At 36.1% G+C, this 24764-nt stretch overlaps 1 protein-coding gene across 3 annotated transcripts in view; it reads right to left on the reverse strand.

Moving 5' to 3' along the window:
• Positions 1 to 7068: 7068 nt before the first annotated feature.
• Positions 7069 to 24764, reverse strand: part of SLC30A9 (solute carrier family 30 member 9) — a 42708-nt gene continuing 25012 nt past the window's right edge. For all 3 annotated transcript variants that reach the window (XM_067298099.1, XM_067298098.1, XM_067298097.1), the window contains 4 exons: positions 24181 to 24346; positions 18338 to 18467; positions 15751 to 15864; positions 7069 to 13580 (listed from right to left, as the gene is read on the reverse strand). In XM_067298099.1, the coding sequence (XP_067154200.1) occupies positions 13536 to 13580; positions 15751 to 15864; positions 18338 to 18467; positions 24181 to 24346 (455 nt within the window). In that variant the 3' untranslated portion in view covers positions 7069 to 13535. The remainder of the gene's footprint in view (positions 13581 to 15750; positions 15865 to 18337; positions 18468 to 24180; positions 24347 to 24764) is intronic.

The raw sequence follows: 24764 nt of genomic DNA on the forward strand, positions 1-24764 counted from the left end.
TCTTAACCTCCTAGCCACTTCACCAGGGGCCCCACAGACAGATCTTCAGACACGGCGAGCACTTCACTAACCAAAGTCAATGGAAAAAGGAGCTTCAGACTAGGACATGCTTTAACCATGCCAAGGAAACTGAAATGTCAGAGTCCCAAAAAAGTGGTACTCAATGTCACATTTTAATCTTCAGCTCCCTGTGCCCAAGTTCTTCACCTGTGCGACAGGGATAATTCCACTTCTTTCCTCGAAGGGGTTTTGTGAAGATTAATGCTGGTGCATAACTCAGTGCTATAGTGATAAGCACAAGAGAAAAGCCCATGAAAAGGATAACAATCCTGGCTGCAGAGTAGTTTGAGTACTGTGCAGCATGCAAAGCCAGACCACGTGTTGAACGATGAGGATAAAACATCTAATGACTGCTCAGCAAGGAGCACCATCCCCTGCAGGAGGCTGGGCATCAGGCAGCAACAGCACGGGATAGGAGAAGGGGGGATCTCAGGCACGAGGAGACCGAGGTACGTTCACAGAGCAGCCCCTGCTTGCTCTCTGCTCCCTGAGGAGTCCTTACTTTCCTGCCTCTTTTCATAGCTTTGCAGTTCCTGTATCGCATGGCATGCACAGTGACACAAAATCACCACTGACCTGGGAGGTTTCACAGGCAAACCACCACATTTCTGCTTGACAGTGGTGATACTGTGCTGCTGCTGTCAAAGCCAAGGCTCAGCTCCTTAAAAAAGAGAGAAAAAAATGCTTCCATTTAAACTTGCGGATTCTCTCCTGGAAAGGAACATAAATATGGGCTGAACCGGGACTGGGCCTCCCCGGCCCTGCCCAGGCCCAGGCGCCCATCTCGGCCCAGCCTGGGGCCCTCAGTGCTGCCCCACCACACCGCAGCGGTGCCGGCTGCAGCCCCGCCACGGCCCGGCCCCACCGACCCAGCCCCGAACCGCGGGCGACTGCCCCGCCTGGCCTCAGCCCGGTGGCCCTGCCCAGCCATCACTGGGCGCGATCCTGACCTGCAGACCAGCTTCCCGGCATGCGCACAGACCTGCCTTATCCCAACGATCCAGACCCTGCTGAACCTGCCCAGCTCCCTTGGGGGCGGTGGGACAGAACCTGGCTGGTGAGGCCCTGCCGGGAGGCGTTATCCCAGTGTTATCCCTGTTCCTCAGGGAGCAGCCAGTCCTCGCTGCTCCAGCACGCCTCACCCCAGGCAGGCAAGCACACCAGAAACAGCATTCTTGCTCAGAGAGGCATAACATTTGAGGTAAAACAAAAATGGGTTGCTTACCTGCTTAAGCTACCACATCTGTGTGCACTCGTGCTGCGGGTGTTACCTATGCATCGTTAGGGCTCTTCTCTACTCTCAGAGGATTCACAGGTGCCCCAAACCCCTCTTGCTCTAGAGCCTTGGGTGGCCATGAAAGGGGGAGGCAAGCCTGTCCTTGCAAAATGGCAAATGCCAAGTGATGGGGCTCGGCAGAAAACATGCAGGAAGAAGATTTGTGAACGTAACACGTGGATGATATCTCTAAAAGGAACACGGAAAGAACTCATCATTCCTTGCCTGGTGCTTACTTTATGTTCATTTACACTGTGGGTGACTGTAAACAGTCCCCAAGTGCTTCAGCAGGAGGAAAGTGTGAACACAGATCCAGAAGACAATCTTATAAATCTCAGTTATTGATACAGCAAAGCAACACCAGTGATGGTGCTTGACTGCTCCTAGAGCAGAGCCTAGTTAAATCAAAGGCTCTGTCTTGGTTATTTCCTAGTAAGTTCATATATGAACAGCTCTCCAGGGAGAAATTCTGTTTGTTGCAGCATGAAGTCCCTTGGAAAACTGCAGGTCTTTCTATATAACCTTGCTCTGTGAACACAAAAACCCTCCTCCAAGGATGCTTCAACATGTGAAGTGTATAAAAGCAGCTTCTGGTGCAGATGTAGGAAGTTGAGGGGAAAAAAACCAAACACGCACACACACACCAGCAGATTAATTACCTGACACAAGAGAAAAATCTGACATGAACTTACATCACAATGTTGGGGAAGTCCTAAAAAACCCTTTGCCCTTAAAAACTCTCCCACTCATCTAGCAGATATAATTGCCACTCCAGGCACAAGGCAGTCTGTAGAAAAATGAAAAAGGGAAACAGGTTTCCTAGTGTTTCAAAGGGTTTTCCTATTAGAAAAGTTAATACTAAATTTAGTTCCCATTTAGGAACAGGGTCAATGATACAGCAGAAAAACTGTTAAAAACCTTGCAGTAATGTGAATGAAAAACTAAAGTCTTCTTGCAAAGGATGTAAAACCAAAGTAGCTAACTACTGAAATATTTATTGAACTTATGGAAAGAGGGATTTTTTTCTAAAGGATAATCCAAAATTAGAAGCAGAGAAGCAAGCAATTTTAATATACTCTCCTGACAGAAGAAAACTGAAGAAAACACACAGGATAGCTTTCCAATCCATAGCATCAGGAAGATGGTTCCTGGGAGAGACTAGCTTCCTGACCTTCAAGAAAAAAGGATTAATCTTAACACGTTCCAAAACCCACCAAATGCTAGCCAGAACATCACTGGTGCTCCAGAAAGGACTGCCAAGTCTACAGAACTCTTGGAAGCTGCTGTACTTTTGGAATGAATTTCCATCTACCCCAAACCCACTGTATTGAACCAATTGGAGACCGAAGTTATATACTGGTTAATACCAAGGAAATCAGTCCCAGGAACTGAGGGAAGGAACAGAACGGGTGGTGTGTCAAAGTGCGCAAGCACCGAGCAGGCCTAACCAGAAGAAGCAGTGAGGCCCTTTGCTAAGCACCCTGTGGGCAGTATATTGCTCTGATCAAACCAAGCCTAAGACTAACTGAAAGGGAAGGTTAAGCACCACCTCTTCCATTAACCCTTTACACGCAGACAGAGCAGGAGCAGTTTAGGACACAACTATAATGCTAAGCTCAAACAACCCCCCCCCCCCAAAAAAGGGGGGGTTCTAACACTAGGTACACATCAGTCATGACTCTTGGTTTGCTGAGCCATTATCTTGAAATATAGTGAAGGAGGTATTTGCACATCCTGAATGTTAGCACTTATACAGAGGGCCTAATCAGAGGAGACACAAGAGTCCAAGTACCACAACAAGAGTTCAAGTACCTAATTTGTACTGCCTTACAGACGGCTCCCTCTTTAAAATGTAAATTAAAGATTTCTCTCATTTCCTTTTTCTTTGTCCTTACAACATGTGAAAAGTTAGACTTGGTTTATATCTTCAAAAGTGATATAGCAGTTTGTAATAACATTTGTTTCATTCAAGCATTGCTTAATATTTACTACCAAAGGGAAAGGGAACATCTGCAAGGCAGCATAGGAAAAGACAGCAAACAAAAGGGTATTTTCTTGCAATGTGATGTTTTATCCTAGGACAGCCTTTCAGTAGTAATCCTTCCTCTTAAGACAGAGGAATTCTGATCCCTCATTCCTTTTTGCAGGTACTAAATTTGCATTTCATGAATTTCATGCAGAATCAAAAAGTGAAATTTTGGTTCCAAGTTAATGCAGATACTGATCCTTTCAAAGGCTTCATCCCATTCTCTATCTCATATTTCAAGAGTCTTACCTCAAATTTCCAAGGCAACATTTAACCATCTTCAAAACTGATGGAAGCATGCTGTTGCATATGAGCACCATATCCTTTTCTTTAGCTTTGTTAACACAGCTAGGCAAGGCTACGGAAGCTAGACAACACCTCCCTGAAAACTGATGTTTGATCCTCCCATTCCCTTAGTACAAGCAACCTCTTATCTTTGTGAATCAAGATGATACGAGTATTCACCTATCTTCTATGATCAAAATCAAAGCTCCTTTTCTCTCACTCCTCTTACATTTTTCTCTCCTGCATTTAATAGTTTCTTTCAACAGGTATTGGTCTAAAGGCTGCAAGAGGAATTCTCCCCTGAGGAGCCCTTCCTCAGGGCTGGCCTGGTGTGCTGTGCCCATGCCTGGGCTTCAACTTAGGACTAGGGTTGAGAGACTGAGAAAGACACATGAGATGGAGGGATATGATTTTCACTGTTCTCTGCTCACTTTTACTCTCCTAGGGTTACATAATTTTGACCTCTCTTGCAGCAGAGTAGGGCTGGAAAAGGGCTGCCAGGGGAAACTGAGGGCTGCCAAAAGAATTTTTCCCCTGAAGAATGCTTCTTCTGAACTAGGCTCGGGACTTCTTGCCTAAGCATCAGCTTTTGATAAGGATTAGTGTTGACACACCTCAGATTTATCCTGAGCATACAGAGGTCAAAATTATGTACCTCAAGCAGATGAAAGGTGGGTAGAGAACAATGCAAAAAAAAAAAAAAAAAAAAAAACACATATATCCCCATCTCTACCCAAGTCACTTAAAAACTTTCTTTTATGTACATTGGAGATAGAGGAATTGCTTTAGTATCCTCAATCTTATAAAACTATTCAAGCTTCTCCCTGTTGTGAACTGCACATCTTCCATTTCTGTTAGCTTCTTTAAACTGTGCTGTAATGCACTCTGTGGCTCATATAACCACTTGCAGGGCTCTGCTCTTCTTTAATAATATACTCATGAGGGTTAGAGGTTTTTTGCTCAGTTTTCCTTTCTTTCCTCTAGTGTCAGTCAGTCAAAATAGCTAAAAAAATAAGAGCCATAGAGGGTTCAGCCAAGGTCTGGTCAACCTTTCTCTGTGCTGCCTCTGACTGCAGCCAGCAGAAAATGTAGGGCAGAACGACACAGACTTGGTCTTCTCAAATGCACAGACTACTGAAACTACTCCCTTTCATTAACATTTCCTTCTTTATGTCCATGTTCATTAGAATCTTCTCCCACAGTATTTAGATTTTTATTTTTGCTAAGCTATCAGTTCTCTCATGCAAAACGCAATCAGTGAAGAGGTGGAAATCCACACCCAAAGATATCTAAGCATAATTAGAACATACAGAGACACAAGTTCACATATGAATATATTTGTATGTGGTGCATCAAATTCAAGATAAATTTTCTTTATTACTGTAGCTTGTTTTGGAAAAACATTTTGATCCTAAATGCTTTGTATATTCAGAGTGGCCTGATTTATTCCAATAGCAAACTGCTGTAAAATCAGTATTTTTGAAGAATAATTTTTTAAAGCACTAAAGATCATCCTACATTAACCAAATTTTTTGAAAACATAGAACTCTGAATAACATTTTCCTAGGAATCAGGTGGTTTAAAAGCACCTAGATAAGATCCTAAGTATTGAAAGCTACTAAGCCTCAGTGCAGCAAAACTGAGATAAATAAATAAATAGAAACTATCCCAACACTTAACAAAGTTAATACGAATAACTTCTTAGAGGCCAAGTAGTCATGTAGTCATGACTTCTGTGAAGGCAGAAATCATGACCCTCTCCTCTGGTTTTCAAAAAATTTAACTGAAATTGATAGAAAGGAAAGCTTACTTTTCTGAATCTTTTGCTTAAGACAAAAATTTATTCTTCAACTTGAAATCTGTTATGGTTTTCTCCAACCAACCCGCTGTGAGGTCCAGATTTAACCTGTCACCAAACATTTTATGAATGTCTCTTCAATGAATGCCACAAACAGATCAAAATAAACAAGAATTTTAAGATATTCCAGTTTACATCACAAGAGAAGACAGAGCACTAATGCGCCCTCTCTTGCATTGCTTCGCATGGGAGATGAGTTTGTGACATGCAGTCTTTATCAGTCTGAACACCACACCTTAATGTATAGTCTCACTGCAAGAAAATCCTTTGAGAGAAGGCTTTCCTAAAAGTGAAATTCCTGCAAAAAAAAGCATCTTTAGCACTCAAGATAGATGTTGTGTGCTCTCCAAGACCTGGTTATTGATTTCTTCATCTTTCAGAGAACATACCTGAAGTGGGCGCATATGTACACGTGCTGTGATTTAAATGCAGGCTACATTACAAGCCAGGATAGCCAAATGCCTGACCCACTGTTGCAATGAGGATATCTAACAATCCTCACAACCAAAAGGCCTCTGCAGAAGATATGATTGTGCAGTAAGCACTCAGGAACACTCCCAATAATGATCTATGCCAGAGTGACAAAGTCATATCCCCATTTACCTTTGGATCCAAAAACCTGGTATCCAAAGCATCATCTCCATGTGTTGAAGAATCTGAACTTCTTGTGACAATCAACTTGATTATCAAGGTTCATATGAAGGCCAACGTTCTTACCTCTCCTGAAATACATTGCTTGTCTACCTTATTTTTGAAATCAGATATCACAGGGAGAAAAATTCCACCTTTTTTTCCTGTTCCTCCACTTTATTGCCAAGACTTCTTGCATTTGTATATGTTTCCTCTTTATGACCACATCCAGATTTCTTTAGCCCAATTTGAAATAGTTCTTTCCCTAACTGGATAAATCTACCAAACAGCTTTCATCAGTATTAGAGGCACTTTAATGAATCAGTATGTTAAATCCTTTCTAAGCAGACTCCTAGTTTTTTCTTAAGAAGCTGGGACAGCTCTGCTGGGATTGTCAAATTAGTTATTCTGTAAGTATACTATATAAACTCCACCTCTCCAAGAAATTCTCCACATACTTGACTATAAAAAGACATGCAAGCCATCTCTTTTACTGCCTGTCCTTCACCTCATCCTGAGATCTAAATCAGGACTAGTAGTCCAAACTGAAGACAATACCAGTGAGCATCTGACCCAGGCAGAAAGATCTGTTTAGTCTGTATTGGGGAAGAAATTTCACTATTTGGGGTTAGGGGAGAATAGGATTAAAAGCACAGTTGCCAATAAAGTACACTACTGTGTACAAGTATTTATAAGTACAGCTTGGCTATCCTAGATGCTCAAGTATCTAGTGCATGCTATTTAATATACTGATATCGCAAAGGCACTAGTAACCAGTACAAATGGATGGATGCAACCTTTGTCATGCATCCGTAATATATTGTAATATACACTTTGAATTCAGAACTGTAACAAATCTTCATCAACTGTGTAAATTCAGTGCTATTGTTTACCTTTAAAATATAAAAATGCTGAAATTAACAGACCACAACCTTTACCAGCTATGTAACATTTTACTGAATAATTACAACTTCCAAAGGTCTTTACAGGATGTACCACTGTCAATTACAATTACAAAAGAAAACATATGCAAACAAATACTTAAATGTCTACACTTCACAAATTAAAATGATTTCTTCACACTAATATGTAATAACCTAGACATAGAATGAAAAAGCAATACACAAAAGCATGAGAATGGGGGGAGAATACATTTGATTAAAAGGCTGCATGGGAAAGCATATTTCAATTTTGAGATTACTCACTGAAAATTCTACTACCAGTGAAAATCCTCACTGTTGGCTTTCAGATTTAATACAATTTTGGTAACAGCCTAAATGCTTGTCAAATGCTTTAGACATTTTTTCAGACAGTTTTCATATCCCTCTTCAGTGTCTTTACTTTGACGAGAAACTTACCAAAAAAACTTAAATTATGTCATTTCTGCAACACTGTACATTTTTCTTCTGTCTTCAGATCTGAAGCAGCTGATCACAACTTCCAGGTGCTTTTACATGAAATAATTCTCTTAATAAATGCAGTCTAAATTTAGGTTACAAAAATCAAACTTATCTTAGGCTAAAGAGTGTGGAGCTATATTCCACTATTTTAGGAAAGACACCTTCCCATAACAGTACTACGAATGCTGGAAATACAAAAATTTGTCCAGGCTTATTGTTAGTGTAAGACTTGTAAGAAGTAACTAAGATTTTATATTTTAATTGGTGGTTCTGATTTACACACAAAAAAGAAATTGTCTTTGAGAGCCTACTGTAATATAGGTTAGGAGAAAAGTTGTTTTTCTATCTACCACGATCTATTTTTTATTTTCTGTGGGTTTTGTTTTTAAGTACATCCTTTTTACATTATGCTTTGAATGTTCTCTTTAACTTTTTTGCAGAACATGATGATTTAACTAGAAAACTTGCTTATCCACAGACATTTAAGCAACCCAAAAATATGGACTAACATATTCAACAACGCTTGCAAGTCCACTGCAACAATTCTGCAGTCCTTAGAATGCTGCACTTTTTTTCCAGAACACCTTCTGAATGGTGCTTCAGTTGTTGTTTTTTTGCTGAAAGAAGCAATTCATTATTTCTCTTTAATTCACTCCAACTCCCTTTTCCAGAATTAAAATCACTCAGCCTCCACCCACCAAATACACAATTCATAAACAAATCTCCAGACTGAGATTATACCATCACTCTTGGATAGGACTAAGTTTTCTGAGGGAAAACAGGTTTAAATCTGTAAGACTGAACACCATATTAGGAAACAGTTAAACTGAGGCATTGATCTTAATTTGATTAGAGAGAGAAAAAAAAAATCAGCTTGGGGGGGGGAATCTCGCAGCTATCTTAACATTGCTAAAAGACAGAGATTTATACTACATTGTTTGATGCATCCTAATCAAATGCCATTTCTTATTGTTAACATTTTCCTCTTTAATCATCCTCTCATTTCTGGCCACATTTTCTAGATTGTGTTGATCTTTTCCTATTCCCAGATGTTCAACATCCTGTTTTTTCTTCCTTGTATTCTTTCTTTTTTCTTTTTGCTTCAGCAAAGCATGATTGACTGCAGCTTCTACAATTCACTTAACTATTCAGAGCTCCTGGCACATTTTATTTTCCTCAAAGAGCACACATTTCAGAAATCGGTCTATTTTGCATGGATTCTTATTTCTTTTTACCTGTAATAAAGCTATAGTCTACTTTTGATATTAATTATTTCTGTGTTTCACAAATAAGAAAGGAAAAATTACTTCTTTAAGCTACCCAACCCCTCTACAAAATAATCTTTTTGGTACATCTCAACTTCTCATTTACATTAAGCAGGTGAACTGCAAAAGAGATGTTAGTTGTACTCTCTATTCAGGACTAACAATAAGAACAGAAGCAGCACAATACTTGGGGGGGGGGGGGAAGCATTTTCATTTTATATTAACTCCTGCAATGTAAGCCTTTAGGCAAGCACAGAACTTCAATTTTAGTACAGGAGTCAATACTAATCAATCATTCTACTCTGCCAAGCCAGAATGCCTTAAGAACATATGACCACAAAATGAATACTTTTCTTTCAAGTCTTAGACAATATGCTTCTGTGGATTCTTTTGTAAGACAGACATCTAAATCAACTTTAGAAAAAGGATTGAGAATTTTAAAAAATCACAGCATTTCTTGCAAAACATAAGAGCCTAAAAGCTCTTTGCATGTAACCTGTAAGTATTTAATGCACTCATCATTAATAGAGGTACTTCCATAATGGGTAATTTTTCTTTGTTAAGGAAAAAACAGAAGTCAGCTAAAATGGTAACAAATAAGGAGAACAGAGCTGCAATCAGCGTATTACCTAGACAAACCATACCCAAAATTCTTTCATGTCCCCCAACCGCCCCTCAGGATGGACCATGATGGAGAGTAAAAATCTCCGTAAAAGAAATTAATTTTTTGTGATATAGCTTAAACAACCTGCACCTAGCAGAAGCATAAAAAACTGGTAATTTTGGCCAACATGATTTGGAGCTTTCAAAACAGCAATCATGCTGTAATAAATAATCAATAAACAAGCAGTTAGTATAAAATCCAGGATCCAAGAGCAGTATATAGCCCTGCTATTAAAATATAAGGTGCCCACGATGGCTTCCTCCTCTCAAAGTAAGGATATTACTCTTACTCAAGTAAGAGTAAGAGTTATTAAAAGAAATCTGCATGGGAATTCAAGAAAGGAGAAAAGCAGAGCCTAAAAATACCTTCAGCTTGAGCATGAGCCACAGAGGATAAAGGATGCAACTTGTCATTAAAAATGTTTTCCTGTTCCCTCAGTACCTGCTGCTATTAGACCAGGACACACAGCAAACAGTGCCTCTGCAATACAGTAGTTCGCTAAAGGATTTACTAGTACACCATGCTTAATAAATCCTTAGGTAATTGTGGAGAATGTTTTACATAGTTGTTTGCAATTGCAGTCTGTAATACATACACCCACACATATATTTATGTTTAGTAAAATTACTTTAGAAAGGGGAAAAGCAGCACATGTTGAATGTTGAATTTCACAGTGTATAAAGGAGACAATTTAGACCTGAAATTGATTCATGGGGGCAAAGAATTCAGAATTTTATCTTTTATAGAAAATCATCATATAGGAAAATATGTATTATTAGCATCCAGCAAAAATATATTAAGATCACTCAGTATATTGAAATACTAAGACTCTTTTTTTTTCTTTTCTTTTTTAAACAGCAAAAGTTTTATGGAATTATGAGACATTATGCAACAAATAAGCAATCTTTCACAAAGCAGAGGACAATAGTACTTTGAACACAATTTGAAAAAATAAACTTAAGGTCAAAACAGTCTACAAAAATAAATTTTAAAATACTAAAGCTTTACTGAAAAATAGCCTAGAATATAAATGTTAGCTGTCACTCCCTTTCCTTAATCAATCCTTCAAATGAATTTAAAAGGAAAATTAAGTAATTGTATTTGTGATAAAGAAAAACTCTACTCCTTCACACTTTGCAAGTTTTCTTTAATTCAGTGGATTCTGTCATGTAAATGGACTATCTACAAATCTTCCTCCAAAAAACTAAAAGAAAAGTAAATTAAGTACTGGATCCACACCACCTCAAGTTTTAGACCATAAAGACCACTGTGGTTAAAAAAAAAAAAAAAAAAAGTCAAATCTGTTAAAAGGCAATCTGCAAATTATAATATATATTAAACTCTAGCGATTTGAAATTACCTTTCCTTTCCAAACAAACTGACAGGCTCAATGAATCAATATTTTCACCCAAGTGCAAGATATGCAAACCCATAAGGGACTGCCAAAACCAGTCAGCCTGCCTCTTTTTCTAACACACCACCATCCAGGTCAGTTTTAAGAACGAAAGGAGGTTCTGAAACTATGCAATTGCAACATTACCGAAAACATTCAAGCTGTAGGTTCTTAAACTTAACCTATTGTGATGATATAATCAATAATGAAAATGGGAGAGAAAGAACTGAATTTTATCTGAGAATACTAACAAAAAGTGTGTGGATGGGTATGCTTCTGACTCAGATAAGTAAATTAAGATCAGAATTCATACAAATTACATCTCTGATGAATAAGAAAATATCATTTTTAAGGCTTTGGAGTAGACATCCTGCAAGAACATATGCTCATGTCTCTTCTTAAATAAGATATGGGAACATTTCAGCATTTAGAGTGAAACTTCTGCCCTGCAAAGTGCAGACTAACTCTACTCATTCATCACTAATGCCAGCATACAAACCATTTACATCAAATTTCCTCTCTCCACTAATCCCCCACAGTAAGAACGTTTGCCCATTTTCACCCCTTTTATTCGTGCTTTTAACATTTCTGGAATAACGATTTTTAAGTGTCTATTCAAATTCAAAATCCATTTAAATATTCAAGGGAGAAGGAAAAAGGATATGCATTATCAGATTTCAGTGCTCTTCATGAATGAGACTATAGCAGAGTGCATACCAAGATGAGCTGAAGCTCACACGGGGTGAGGGGAAGAGGGGAGCAGGTAAATGATTTATAGCATGCTAAAATATCTCTTACTTATTTGAGACAGTACATTTGCAAATTACCTTTAAACTCTTTCACTAAGCGCATTTCAGATCATCAGGCTTAAGTATACTAACTAGTTCTACAACAGGAGAAAATCAGACAAATGCAGCTTTCTTTTGGATTAACCATAATAAGTTAATATGCTACAAAGAAGTCACTAGTGAAAAGGAATTATGGACAAGGGTACTAAAGAGACCTTTCGCCCACAATTACAGTATGTGAAGTCTCATTTTTAAAAAAACAAAAGACTGGAATGTTATTCTACTTAAAATGACCAGCATGCAAAGTGCTTTGCAATTGTCAAAAGGCATGCTATTTTAAATTCTCATAATTCACTGGTGACATTTTATATGAAAAATATTACAAAGCTTTTAATCAAATCCTGACATATTGGTCTCCACAATTACTATTTGCTGCAATGTTTATAATTTAAGATTAACAAATTGATTTTTGAAAACTTGTATTTCATATCAATATTTCTTCTCTCAGCAAGTCAGTCATTAAATTACTCAGCAACTGAGTCACTAGGAGGCTCTAATTGCCACCTCTCACCCATAAGCAATTTTCATTTTACTGAAATATTTCAAAGTGCATAAAGAATTTTCCTCATTTATCTGTACTTATTTCATTTATATTCCAATTAACAGATTTGCATGATCTGTACTCATAGACTTTATTAAAAGACTGATTTTCAAAGAATCTGCTATGACTTGGGTGCCTATTGCAGAAAGCCTTATTCTAGAAGCCTATTTTATAGTGCTAGAATTGCACATTTCAAACTTATAAACTCTAGGCACTTCATCTCAGGATTGTTGAGAACTACTGGTTTCACTCTCCCAGACAAGCAAGGTTGATTCTTAAAAAAACACAAAGCAAGCAGTTCAGAATTCAGACTACAGATAATGCCTATAGGTAAATAAATTAAAAATACAATGTATTCATTTCTGTTTAATTATAAATATTTCTGATACATTTTTTACTATTATAACTTCCAAATACGTCTCTAGCAAAGACCATTTTTGGCAATACAGCCTATTAAAAGTCTAAAAAGCCAAAAATGCCAGGTAAATTTTAATAAGCACTGTCATAAATATCTCCCAGATTACATCTGAAGATATTTACAAATAAGAGAAAAAGTATACAATTAGGGGAAAAAGAACAAAATCTAAACAGAGGAAGTCACAAAAATCTCTACACAGTAATTTCTTCACAGTAACTCAACATACTCTGGCTAACCACACAAAGTTGACTCCATTGAGGGGAAAAAAACCTGATTTTCTGAAGTGCTGTTGTGAACTGCAACAGTGGCAAAAAGCAGATTTCCAGGTTGTGGTACTTGAGAGAAGACCAGTGCCTGTTAGAAAGAACTCATCTCATAGAAAAGAAAAACTGTGAAACAATTACACAGTTGGAAAATAACAACTAGTTTATGGTTGGCAGGTTCCACTGGAACAAAGTCTTCTTAGCTAATCTTAATATCTCCCAAGAACCTTGAATGATATCTTGAAAGAAACTAACGAAGTGCAAACTGATTGCAAAGGGACACAACAGAAAACTAAGCATGTTTTATATTTTCAGGCAGTAATATTTGCCTAACTGAACATCACCTCTAGTTCTGAATTGCAGCAAATTCACTCAGACAGATTCTCTTGTGGAAATCAAGTAAAGTAGCTTTTTGAAATTGATTTTGCCATAGAAATTCTTGCCTGCAAGTCTAATGTTCTTCCAGAAACAGCGCTAACAGTCCAGGAAGCCTACAGCAAAAGTAAGTGAGGTATGGTACTGAGGTCACTGCAGTTTCAGAAGCTTTTCATTCCTTTATACAACTTTTTTCCAAAATGGTAGCAACCTAAAGACTTCTTCTGTCAAGTCTATAATATTTCCAAATCCACATGACGAACATCAGGATTTCGTTGCTGGGGAAAAAAAGCAAAACAAAAAATATTTTTATTAAAAATATTCAAACACGTATTTGCGCATGGATACAAATGATGGATTTCTGGTATGATGTTATCACCTGGATAACAAATCCCTATTTCTGGCAACATAGGGACTATTTTAAAATGAAGAATAACTTCAATAAATATATCCTATACTATAAGCAATTTTGAAGATTAAGTCTCTTTTTATTTGACAAATATTTTTCAACTTCACAGCTAAATTAGTTCTTATGCATTAAAAAGTATGAAGCAGCTCTTTTGATTTAAAAAGGCAATTAGTTTTTATATAAAACTGTCCACATAAAACTTTCTTAAAATGACACACACGTTTAACAGGCACTTTCCTGAATACCAGATAATTACTGAAATAATTTGTTCCATGCCACTGAAGCTATTTACAAAGATTCAAAATACCGTTTCTGTTAAGAAATATGCATCTTCTGATACTGTAGAAATGTTATGGTCATTACATGGGTTGTACAATCTATGTGAGGTTTAAAATCACTGACTTCAAAGTCATCCGGCATGTAAATCTGACTAGCATATTTAGTAAAGCATACTCAATAGCAACACAACCACTGAAATCCCTGTATACACCAAAAAATAGTATTCATGTTTAAAATAGCCTGCTGCTCAAAAACCATGAAGAACTAGATCTCCTGATGCAATTATACTCAAAAATAATAATTTTAAACAGCATCACTCTGGGGAGATGAAACTAAAAGCAGAATATTTCTCAAAAATTCTACACTACAGCCAAGGTCACACTCTTGAGCGGTGTCTCCTGATGAAGGCAAAAGGCAGTCATGGAAGGGCTGTATTTGTCTAGCAATCAGTATACTTATAGTTCTATATTCACTCTAGAAAATACTCCAGAACTGACCTCAACCTGTGAAAACATTTGTCAGGCCACATGCCTTGCAACTCCAGGCAAGGAAAATGCTTAACCATAAAAGAACAAGGAAGTGAACTCTGCATTTTGTAAAGAAATATAAAATTGGAATGCCTACTATGGAAATGTATAGAATAGGTACTATACAAAAGTTCTCACCAACAACTTTTTGTGAGATATACCATCCTTAGATGATTCAGTATTATTCCCTCTGCTGGTCAAACACAAGAGGGCATGAACATGCAAAATATCCATCTTTTCCACCTACACAGGACACACACACCTGTTTGTTCAGGCCCAAACTTTATTCCAGGTTTGGTTTGGCATTTGTTTGGGGATCTAAAAATGCTTTAAAAATTACACTCAGAAGTAGAGAATACTAAAAATCTCATACTTCTCCAATTCTGTTCAGAGCTAGTAGTCAGGTACCAGCACAGGCCTAGAGTCACATACAACCACAGATAGGTCTCCATCCATAGCAGTGATGTAACACAAGACTTTCCAAGGACTGAGACAAATAATGTGTTAAATATGATAAAAAAAAATATGAACTTTTGTCATAAGACTACTCAGAACAAAACTGCTTCTATTTACAGTGTACAAAGAACATACAAAGAGAAAATGAAAGTAAGCAAGCCATTCTAATTACCCACAGCTAGTTCTTGGGTTAAGATTTTAATGGCCATATAATAATTAGAAATTAAAAATGGTAACAATCCTCTGTTGATCAGCCAAAGGATTTTTAAAACTCAGAATGAAAAAAGGATTATGAATTTTTATGTAATGATTAAAAAGTTATGACAGATCTATAAAGCAATAAACATTGTACTGCTTTACCAAAGACAGAAAAGGAAACGTAATTAGAGCCCTCATCACACAGTGATATCAGTTCTGATACAGTGCTAACTGGTAGATTAAAAATCATTTGAAATTTGCTTCTTTATAACTAAAACAGAATTCAAAAGCCTGTAAATAACCTGACATTCTGAGACTACCCTAGCACTGATAAAAACACAATCAGGTATCATTTCATGAAAAATGTGTTCCACAATGGTATAAAACTCTGACCAAAATATATAGCAAACAGATCAAAGGCAAAGTAAGGGCTTGCTGCTGGCCAGAATATAGTTAATAAAACCATAGCAAAAAGTTTGGCGTTAGGATTATCAACCAAAGACAATCCTCAAAAGTAGAAGCAGTGATATTGTTTAAAATGTATTACAGAATAAACATTCCCTAACAGCTAAATCTTACCTTTAGGTCCTTCTCAAGTCTGTCTACTTCAGCTCCCAGTGTGTCAATGATATTCTCACCATGCTTAAGCATGAAGGCTTCTAGTTCTTCAAGAGTCTTCACTTGTTGAATTTCCTAGCAAGACAGAAAATTTAAAAGGTTGAGATGGAGAAGAAAGGAAAAAACGCTAGAAAGGATCCTGACATGTTTCCTGGGCCTGCAAACACCAAAAAAAAAAAAAAAAAAAAAAGTTATCAGCCTTTGCCATTTTCTTTCATAACAACATCTAGTCTGATGTTTCAAAGACATAGAAAAATGGTATTTATCTGGTGAAAATGACTGCCCTATCATTACACTTGCATCTGATATAAAACATCCCTTTATTTTTAATGGATTTCCTCCTTTATTTGTAGACTAAGTTTATAGAATTTTATTCATTTTCTAGAAGTATCCAGGGTATCACTTGCTCACAGCAAGGTAAAGCAGCTTACCCCTTGGTATTCCTTCCTCATTTCCATATCTTGTTGCTATTCCATTGTACTGCTTACTGTGGGCATCACACTACCAACTTAACTCAAAATCCACAGGGAATACTGTGAAGCCTGCTGTAAATACTACCGCACTGTGATATCCAAAAACCAGAAGACTGCTGATGTGAACTCAGCCTTGGAGACCAAGAGCATACCAAACTGCAGGAATCAGGTTAAGGAAGACAGGATGCTACACTCCCTCTAATATTAGGCAGATTTCCACTACAGGTGAGAATTCCTCTCTCTAGAAAACAGATATTAGAAACACCAAAGAAAGTATGACAACAGTATTACTAGTTTCTCTTAGAGGTCCCACACTCAAGAACCAAGTTGGCCAGAAGCCGTTTACACTACAGTATCTCGGCCATAGGGTTAGGTGGTAAGGTTGCAGTATGTTTGAGACAAATAGGTTACTGCTGACAGACAGAGCAAGTATTAAATAATCAGTTCTTCTTGCATATACAACTACAAAACAACATAAAGTTCATTTTTCCCATTACTCTAACAGTGAAAAGAAGAAGAGTATAATTGAGTGAGCTTAAAAAATACTCCAACCACACTAAGTTGTAACTATGATCAGGCAAGTCTAACAAGCAAAAGAAACAAGATGAATCTGAATGAGAGCATTCCAACAAACATTTCACAACTTTGGAAAGAGCAATGTTGATATCGCTACAGGATGATCTATTTAAAAATATATATAGTCCAAAAGGCAAGTATTAGGTCTGTTTTGACTACAGATGGATGCATCCTGATGACTATCCTTCAGAAATGGTCTCATAGCAGACAGATGCTTAGCAGATGGAACTATGTAACTTGTATAAAAAACAGTTGCCAACCTAGAAACATTAAGGAAGAACTTTCCCAACAATACCAGTTGGAAGAACCCATGAAGGTTGCATGTAAAACACCAAAAGGAATAGCAGGTAAGGAACAAAAGTTAATAAAGCCTTTCTAAAGAAAAGCAGTATACTGAACAGCTGCAACAGCAAAGCAAAACAACTGAGACTTGGCGATATAAAACCAAGAAAATCTGCTGTATCTCTGTTGTACAAAGTTGATAGCACTCTTCCTTCTAAGAAAAAAAATGTATTAAATTAAAATCCAGTTAAAAAAAAAGATCATTTACTGCACTTTTTTTAAGACAATGCACCCTCTTGATATTAAGGGGTGGTACTTATTAAAAACGGGACATCAGCTAATGGCTTAAATTTAAGTTAACTTATATGTAAACTCAGATACCTGGTAAGTCACATTTAACAGATAAACATAAAATTAAGATACCATCTGACATCTACTTTTCATTTTGAAGGAGTATATAAGGCATAACAAAATAAAAAAAACTTGTAGCTACAAAAGAAAATGTATATAAGCCATAGTTATTGGTGAAATTGCATGACTATAGTTGCTTATCTAAAATACAAGGAGATTTTAAAGTAAATTATTCTTTACTTTATACTCCATGTTTTGTAGCTTTGCCAGGTAAAATTCATCCAAGAGTGGTTTTGCATTTCTTTATTGAAGCATGGGATTAAAAAAAAGCTGAATTACTTAAAATCAGAGTCAGACACTCACTTAAGGATGGTTAATTGTTAACTGTTGCTAAGTTACATGACACAAGCAATCCATATTCAAGCTTAGTTTGAATGGCAGGATCTGTAAACCATAACACTGCATCTTCAACATGCAAGGAGATTGCCTCTGCCAAAACAGAGGTGACAGGCTTCTAATTTTGACTAGAGAGCATATAAATTAATAAATATTTCTTGGAAAAATTATGTTCCTATCAAAATGATTTCAGACAAACCTGTATTTTCTAAGAAAAAGTTGAATTAAAACCTGCCCTCCTCCCTACCCAGGCCTTACTCAACCCAGAAATGGCTCTATTTCAGCAGCAAATAATATGATTCTGTGTAGAGATATTTAACACGCTGACAGAAAGTAAAAACATCTGCAATCTTTCAAAATGAAGAAGTGGAATATATCCCATCTGTTTGAAAAACTTGCTTTGAACATACTTGAAATTGGGAAAGTAAAATCAAATGCTGGAAATTACAAAAACACTTTTTAAAACATACTTGTAGCAGCTGTTCAATGTCTTGTTTTTCCAGGTAAGAACGAGTAACAACCCGTCCATCAAAGTCTACTTCTGCCTTGAATCTCACTTTGCTCATTCCCATGTCTGTGGCTTTAACATCATGAATTGCTCTGAAACACACAATTTTTAAAGAAAATGTAGAACAACATACAGCAAACAACTAGCTAGTTTGACTTTTGGTGTTCATAACATTGTCACAGTAAAACAATCGTGTAATTTTAGAAGTCCATGGCCTTTGACTAACAAATCCTCATTACGTCACCACACTCTCCTATTAAATACTGACTTGTATTTAACTAGTTATATCTTTTCCACAGGTAACTTGCTCAGCCAACACAAGCATCCCACCCACATCTATATATAGCTGAATTTAGTAAGAAAACAAACTACAAAGAGCATGGTAGATTTTGAACTAGACTAATAGTAAAAAACAACAAAAACAAACAAAAACAAAAACACACACACAAATACATCCCACAATAAAAAGTGAAAACTTCCCTAAATCTGAGTCAAACTCAAAATTCAACTTATTTGCTATTGCACACAAGTTTTTATGCTTTCTCCTACTCTAGGACATAATGATAATTTCTTCTGGAATAAGAAATATACATATGCAATTATTTTAAAATCTAATAATGACACCGATTTCGAGGAAAGGAAGAACGATCTGTTGCCAAATACTGAAAGGACACGCTACAATTATAGAGACTTCCTTTCCAAAATAAGTACAATTTGTAAAGGTATGACTTTCTTGAGAATTTTCTATTCCAAGTTACATTTGATATGAGAGAAAGTTGGAGATAATGTGTTTGGAACTCACTTTGATTGCACTGAATTATTAAATCATTCTTAGTCACAATATAGCTGTTTGTAACTGGTGAAAATGTTTCACTTATGGATTCCTAATACATTACAGAATGTGAACATTGCAATATGTTTACATTTTTGACCTTTGAAGATTTCTGTTTTTCTATTCATACAGTTTTGCTCCTGTTTGTGAATAAGCTCCAAGATTTCTGAATATAGGCAATAACAAAAAGCCCTCCATTTTTCAGGGGTAATAAGGTATGAAGTAAACTTACATATTAGAGGATCTAGACATATTGTAATGCATTTCAAAAATGTAAAACTTTGTAAAATTTATTTTTTTCTAATTAGATGAACACAAACTTCACTTATCTTTAAAAACCGAGTAGAATTTTAAATTGCCATTGCAGAATAGGTTTCCACATTTTTTCCATCAAAACCAGGAAGACTAAAATATGGGGCATAAATCACAGAGAAGTTTTGAAATGCTTTATTTTGACATTCCCAAAGCAAAACAAATATCTGAGGTCAACTAAAAACCCCAAAGTATTTCAAAGATTTTGGTTTTATTGACAGAAAAATCCAATCCTGACAAATTTAAAATTCCAGCATAAAATCTAGATTCAACAATAAAGTTCACCTGATGGAAAGTACAAATTTTTTTTCACTAATTTTACTAAGTTGTGCAATTTCATAGCACCTTTAAAATTAGGATGCACTGTTCCTTAACCACTTCATTTGCTCTGCCCAGCTAGAAATGTTCCTTCACATCTGAACGCTCATAAATTAGAAGAAATTTCACAGGGGGTAGTGGGTGGAAGTGGAAGGCATATTTCTGAAGTAGCCTGCTAAAATGAACAGCCTGCAGAGAACAGGAGGAATTTATTGTAATGCTCAGTGGAAGAGAGTAGCGTTAAGCACATTAAAAAAAGAAATAGAACAAACTAAATATCGAGACACCAAAAATACATCTTAGTAAACATGTAGGCAGATTAGAAGAACTAGCAGCTTACTAGTAGCTATAAAGAATTTCCAGCTCCAGTCAAGTTTACATAGTAAACTTGTGGGAAGCTACCAAATCAAAACAATATTGACTCGAGTAGCCAAAATGGCATCAAACTATCTCCTCACACAGAAGGGTATTTAAGATATCAGATGTGGTTCAGTGAAGATTATTGACGAGATTTTGAATTCATGTGCATGATTCAAAAATGTAGAACTATCAAGTGCCGATATACCAGAGAGAGGAGAGAGGATAATAAAAGAAATTTGAGATGTTTCATTAGGCAGTAATTTGATATCAGAACTCATTGGGATGATTCATTTATTGTATATATAAAGAAAAAAAAAAAAAAACTTACTGTTTATAACCTGTCCAGAAAAGATAAGACAGCAAATCAGGAGGAGAAAGTCACTAGTAATTCAGAAGCACAAATATGCATGCTAAAACTTATGTTACAAAGCTTGTGCATGGAAGCTTCTGAGCTGCTAGTGCAGACCACCAATTCAAACTAACGAACAGAGTAAGTTTGACATTAAAGCAAAATTTGTCATAGAGGACTTTAAGTTATGAATTGTGAGTCATCAGTAGATTTTTATTTTATTTTTTTTTTAAACTAGAATGATATATTTTCCAACACAACAGTAGTACGATTACCAAATATCTGTTATAAGTAAAAAATAAAGATGAAACAGTCACTAAAAATTAGTGGGTACCTGAGCACCAGTCATAACATTCCACAGGAACAAGATCAGAACAGTCTGTACCAAATAAAATATTTCATTTCAGTTTCAAAAGCTTATTTTCCTAAGTTTGAATTAAGCTGAATACAAGAAAAACTTAGGGAGCAAAATGTGTGAATGAGAGTTAAGAATGGAATGTTTATATGGCAAAACACAGAATCAAATAATTTTCCAACTGAGAGAACAACTTCGACTGAAAACCCCTTCTAGTTCATTGATAAAATAAGGGCTAAAACTAGAAATTACACAGCAAAATATAAAGAAAGAGTAAGTAAATAGCCATCAGTATAAAAAGAAATTGTGAAGTCCAGGAAACTGATAGAAATGAAATAAAGGCATTACTAGAAGTGTGAAGTGGGGTTTTGTTTTTTTGTTTGTTTGTTTTAAGTATAGTTAGAAACAAAGCATAACCTAGAAACAAACCTGCTACTAGATGGAAATGGTAAAATTTTTTACTAATGATACAGAATAGGTAGAAACATGCAACAAATATTGTATTCTTGATCTGATAAAAGCAAAACAATGCGCTAGCACAACAAAGCAGTCTATTAGTAACAAAAAGGTATATTGCATAGTTAAAAGAAATAAAATATTTCTAATTCAGCAGGCTCCATAACCTGCATTCAAGAGCCCAAAAAACTGAGAGTAACTGTGAAGGCCAATCAATTTTTCATCTTGCAGTACCGATGAAACTGAAAAAAGTATTAACGACACTGTGCCAAAATTTCAAAATGGCAAATAAGACAATCCAGTTAACTAAAAAGCACTTCACCTGTAAACCTAAGGCAAAATTGTGGAAAAGCTGAAAAAATTATATACGAAGCGGATTAATTCCAGTCAACAAAGTTTTAGGGAATGTAGGCATTGTCAAACAAATCCCACCAAAAAAAAATAAATTAAAAAAAAAAAAATCAAGATTTAGTTGATAAAAAGACTAGTAACACAGAGATCATTTATTTTAGTAGTATATCAGTTAGTATTGTCCAATAACGCAAATACTTTGCAATTATCACTAGATAACTCAAATACTTTATAATTATCACTAGAACATGATGTTCAGGTGACCTACTGAGAGAGCAATAAATTGCGGGGAAGAGGGGAAATCAGAGCCTCTGGGTTCTTTAGTCAAATTGAACCCAAAACACATTCTGATGAATGTCAAATTATTCTCAGATATACCCCCTTCATATTTCACTGAACACATCTGAAAATAAAGATCACAAACCCTCCCTGAAAGAAAAAGATTCTATTCTAGGATGCAAACTACTACAGAAAGATTGCATTGGGAACTTGTTTACAGTTTGATAGCTAAAGACCCTGAAAGGCTGAAAAAGAAAGTGTCAATACTAGTCACAGCTGTATAAGCAGCCCAGTACTCAGGAGCTGTTTTTTCTTTGCATATGGTGTCAGTAGGACAAATGCTAAAATAGTATATACAGTTGCCGTGTCCATATTTTAAAAAAAATGAGAGAGCCGGTAGGTTTGAGAAAATGCCTGAAGTCTTACAAGTCCAAAGCTAAGTTGATCAAAATGTACAAGTAGTCTTCGGGAGAAACACTTGATGCTAAAAGGATTTCCTCATTTCATAAGTTAAACAAACAAACAAACAAACAAACAACCCACCCACAACAGAAACAAAAAAAACCCACCCACAGCCCGAGGTTGGAGTAAGGAGGAAAAAAAAAAAAAAATAGAAGGAATTTTTTTCCCCTGAAGTATTCCTAATCACAAGCAAAGGTAATATACAGCTGTACACCATAAAGAATTCTGAGATCAAGACCAAATGTCTTATTAGAAGATGTAATTTAACCAAGCACAAGGTATTAGGGTTACTACAAGAGGAGCTGGGAGAAGCACAAGTTGTGCAATTCAAAGGAATCAAGCCAAATAATGTGATGGATCATACATAGAGACCACTCGAGACAGAGTGAATACAGAAAGCAGACAGAGTTACGGAAAGTACCTGAACAGGCTTCAGCTTCTAGCGTTAAGAGAAATATGCATCTAAGCAGTGTACCACCACAAGAAATTTTATCTTCATGCTTTTTTAAAATTAAATTACATTTCATTTTAAAAAATGTTTTTGGCCAGAAGGAGATGAGATAGATCTACTCTGTTGAGAAATTATGGCTGTCGACAGAGTGGAATATAACACTAAATGTTTTGGGGGGATAGAAGAAATTAAATTGTAGGATTCTAGGATTCCAATACTTTGGACAAAACAGCTACCAAAGTCACATGTAAATAACCCTGTGAACTCCATTACTTTAAAACAACACTGTTAGCATATGTTCCACCATTCAAACTAATGCATGGCCAGCACAGTACTTTAACAGAGCTTAGTTACTGACAAGTGAAAATTTTAACACAGCTCTATTCCAAAACAGGAATCTTGTTTATAACAACACGCCTAGCTTCTAGAACGAAGGGCATGTCATTCATCTGTTGTTTGCAGTTGAGATGATGCAGCACTTACTTAACAAAGGAACACGTGAAACCAAAACTAATGGGCTCGTTCTTTTGTCCGCAGCTCAGCAATGACCACAAATAAAAAAGCCCTAACATACTCCAGCCGATTGACACCAAAATAAAGGTTAAGAAGAAAACAAAAAGGGTTTTGCTTTTAAATCAAGGTTAATAGGGCTAAAGTTAGCTAAAATAGCTCCTTAAAAAGCATTTTAAACAAGATTTCAGAAATACAATGGCCTATAAGTTTCTTATTTCGCTGCAAATTGTAAATTTCCAAAGAAATCGGGGAAACTAGCACTGATTTCATTCTGTAAGCATCTAATATGCAGAATCCGTTACATCATAACACTACTGCAGCACTTCACTGGCAAGTGTTACAGAATTCCAGAGACTGAATATTAACAATAAAATAGAATTTAAACATTTAAGTATTAATAAACTATAAAAGCAACATTACAGTATCATTTCTGTGCTTGCACTTCAGGCATTTAGACATACTTTTAAAGTTGCGATGGCATTCTCATTAAGTCATATGTCAATTCCTGTAATTAATAACTGTGAGAATGTATTTGAAATTTTATTTCAGCTGTGGAAGAACTGACAGACAGAAGTATTCACTTATTAAATTTCTAGCATGTAATAACTAAACTAAGTTTCTAAAATCTTAATCCAGAAGATTCCCTCTTCAAAAAGAAAAAAGAAAAAATATTTCTTTCATTTAAAGTTCTTGAACTATTCTTTTCAAATGTTATTTTCTTGCTTTTTGTTGGGCTATTAGAGATTTTGAGTTGCCCAGATTCTCACCTTACAACAGGATCACTCTCCAGTAACTCGGTAAGTCCCTGCAGTTGTTCAGGTTGAATGGATCTTCCCAGCAGGGCTTCTGTGTTAGTGTAGATTAGAAATGCTGACACAGTTCCTAACAAAGTTCCAACACCTAGAGACCCCAAACTGTCATAATAGGGGTTTCCTAAAAACAAACACACACACACAATCAAATTAGTTTCACAGAGTATCTCTAAAACATAGCAGATAATTCAAATTTCACACTGAAAGAAGTACATAGGGTTCTTCTTTTTAATTCATGTGTTGGCAGTTCTGTACTTTACTATTGATGAACAAGATGAAGTTGGAAGAAAACAAATCCTTAAAATAAAGTCTCATATCCCTCTCTCCCTCTCTTAAAAATATCACACTCTCCTGTTTCCTCTAGAACTAATAAATTAGTTAATTCTTCTGTCAGCTACTTGGGTTCTGGGATATAATTTAATTTTATGAATATAAAATGATATACACCTAAAAATAGGTAGTAGCATGATCAAAAGTCTGTTCTTTCATCAGTAAGGCAACATTGTCTTATAAAGACAATTATATATATACATCATTTT

Source organism: Apteryx mantelli, chromosome 5, assembly GCF_036417845.1.
Source record: "Apteryx mantelli isolate bAptMan1 chromosome 5, bAptMan1.hap1, whole genome shotgun sequence".
Taxonomy (NCBI): domain Eukaryota; kingdom Metazoa; phylum Chordata; class Aves; order Apterygiformes; family Apterygidae; genus Apteryx; species Apteryx mantelli.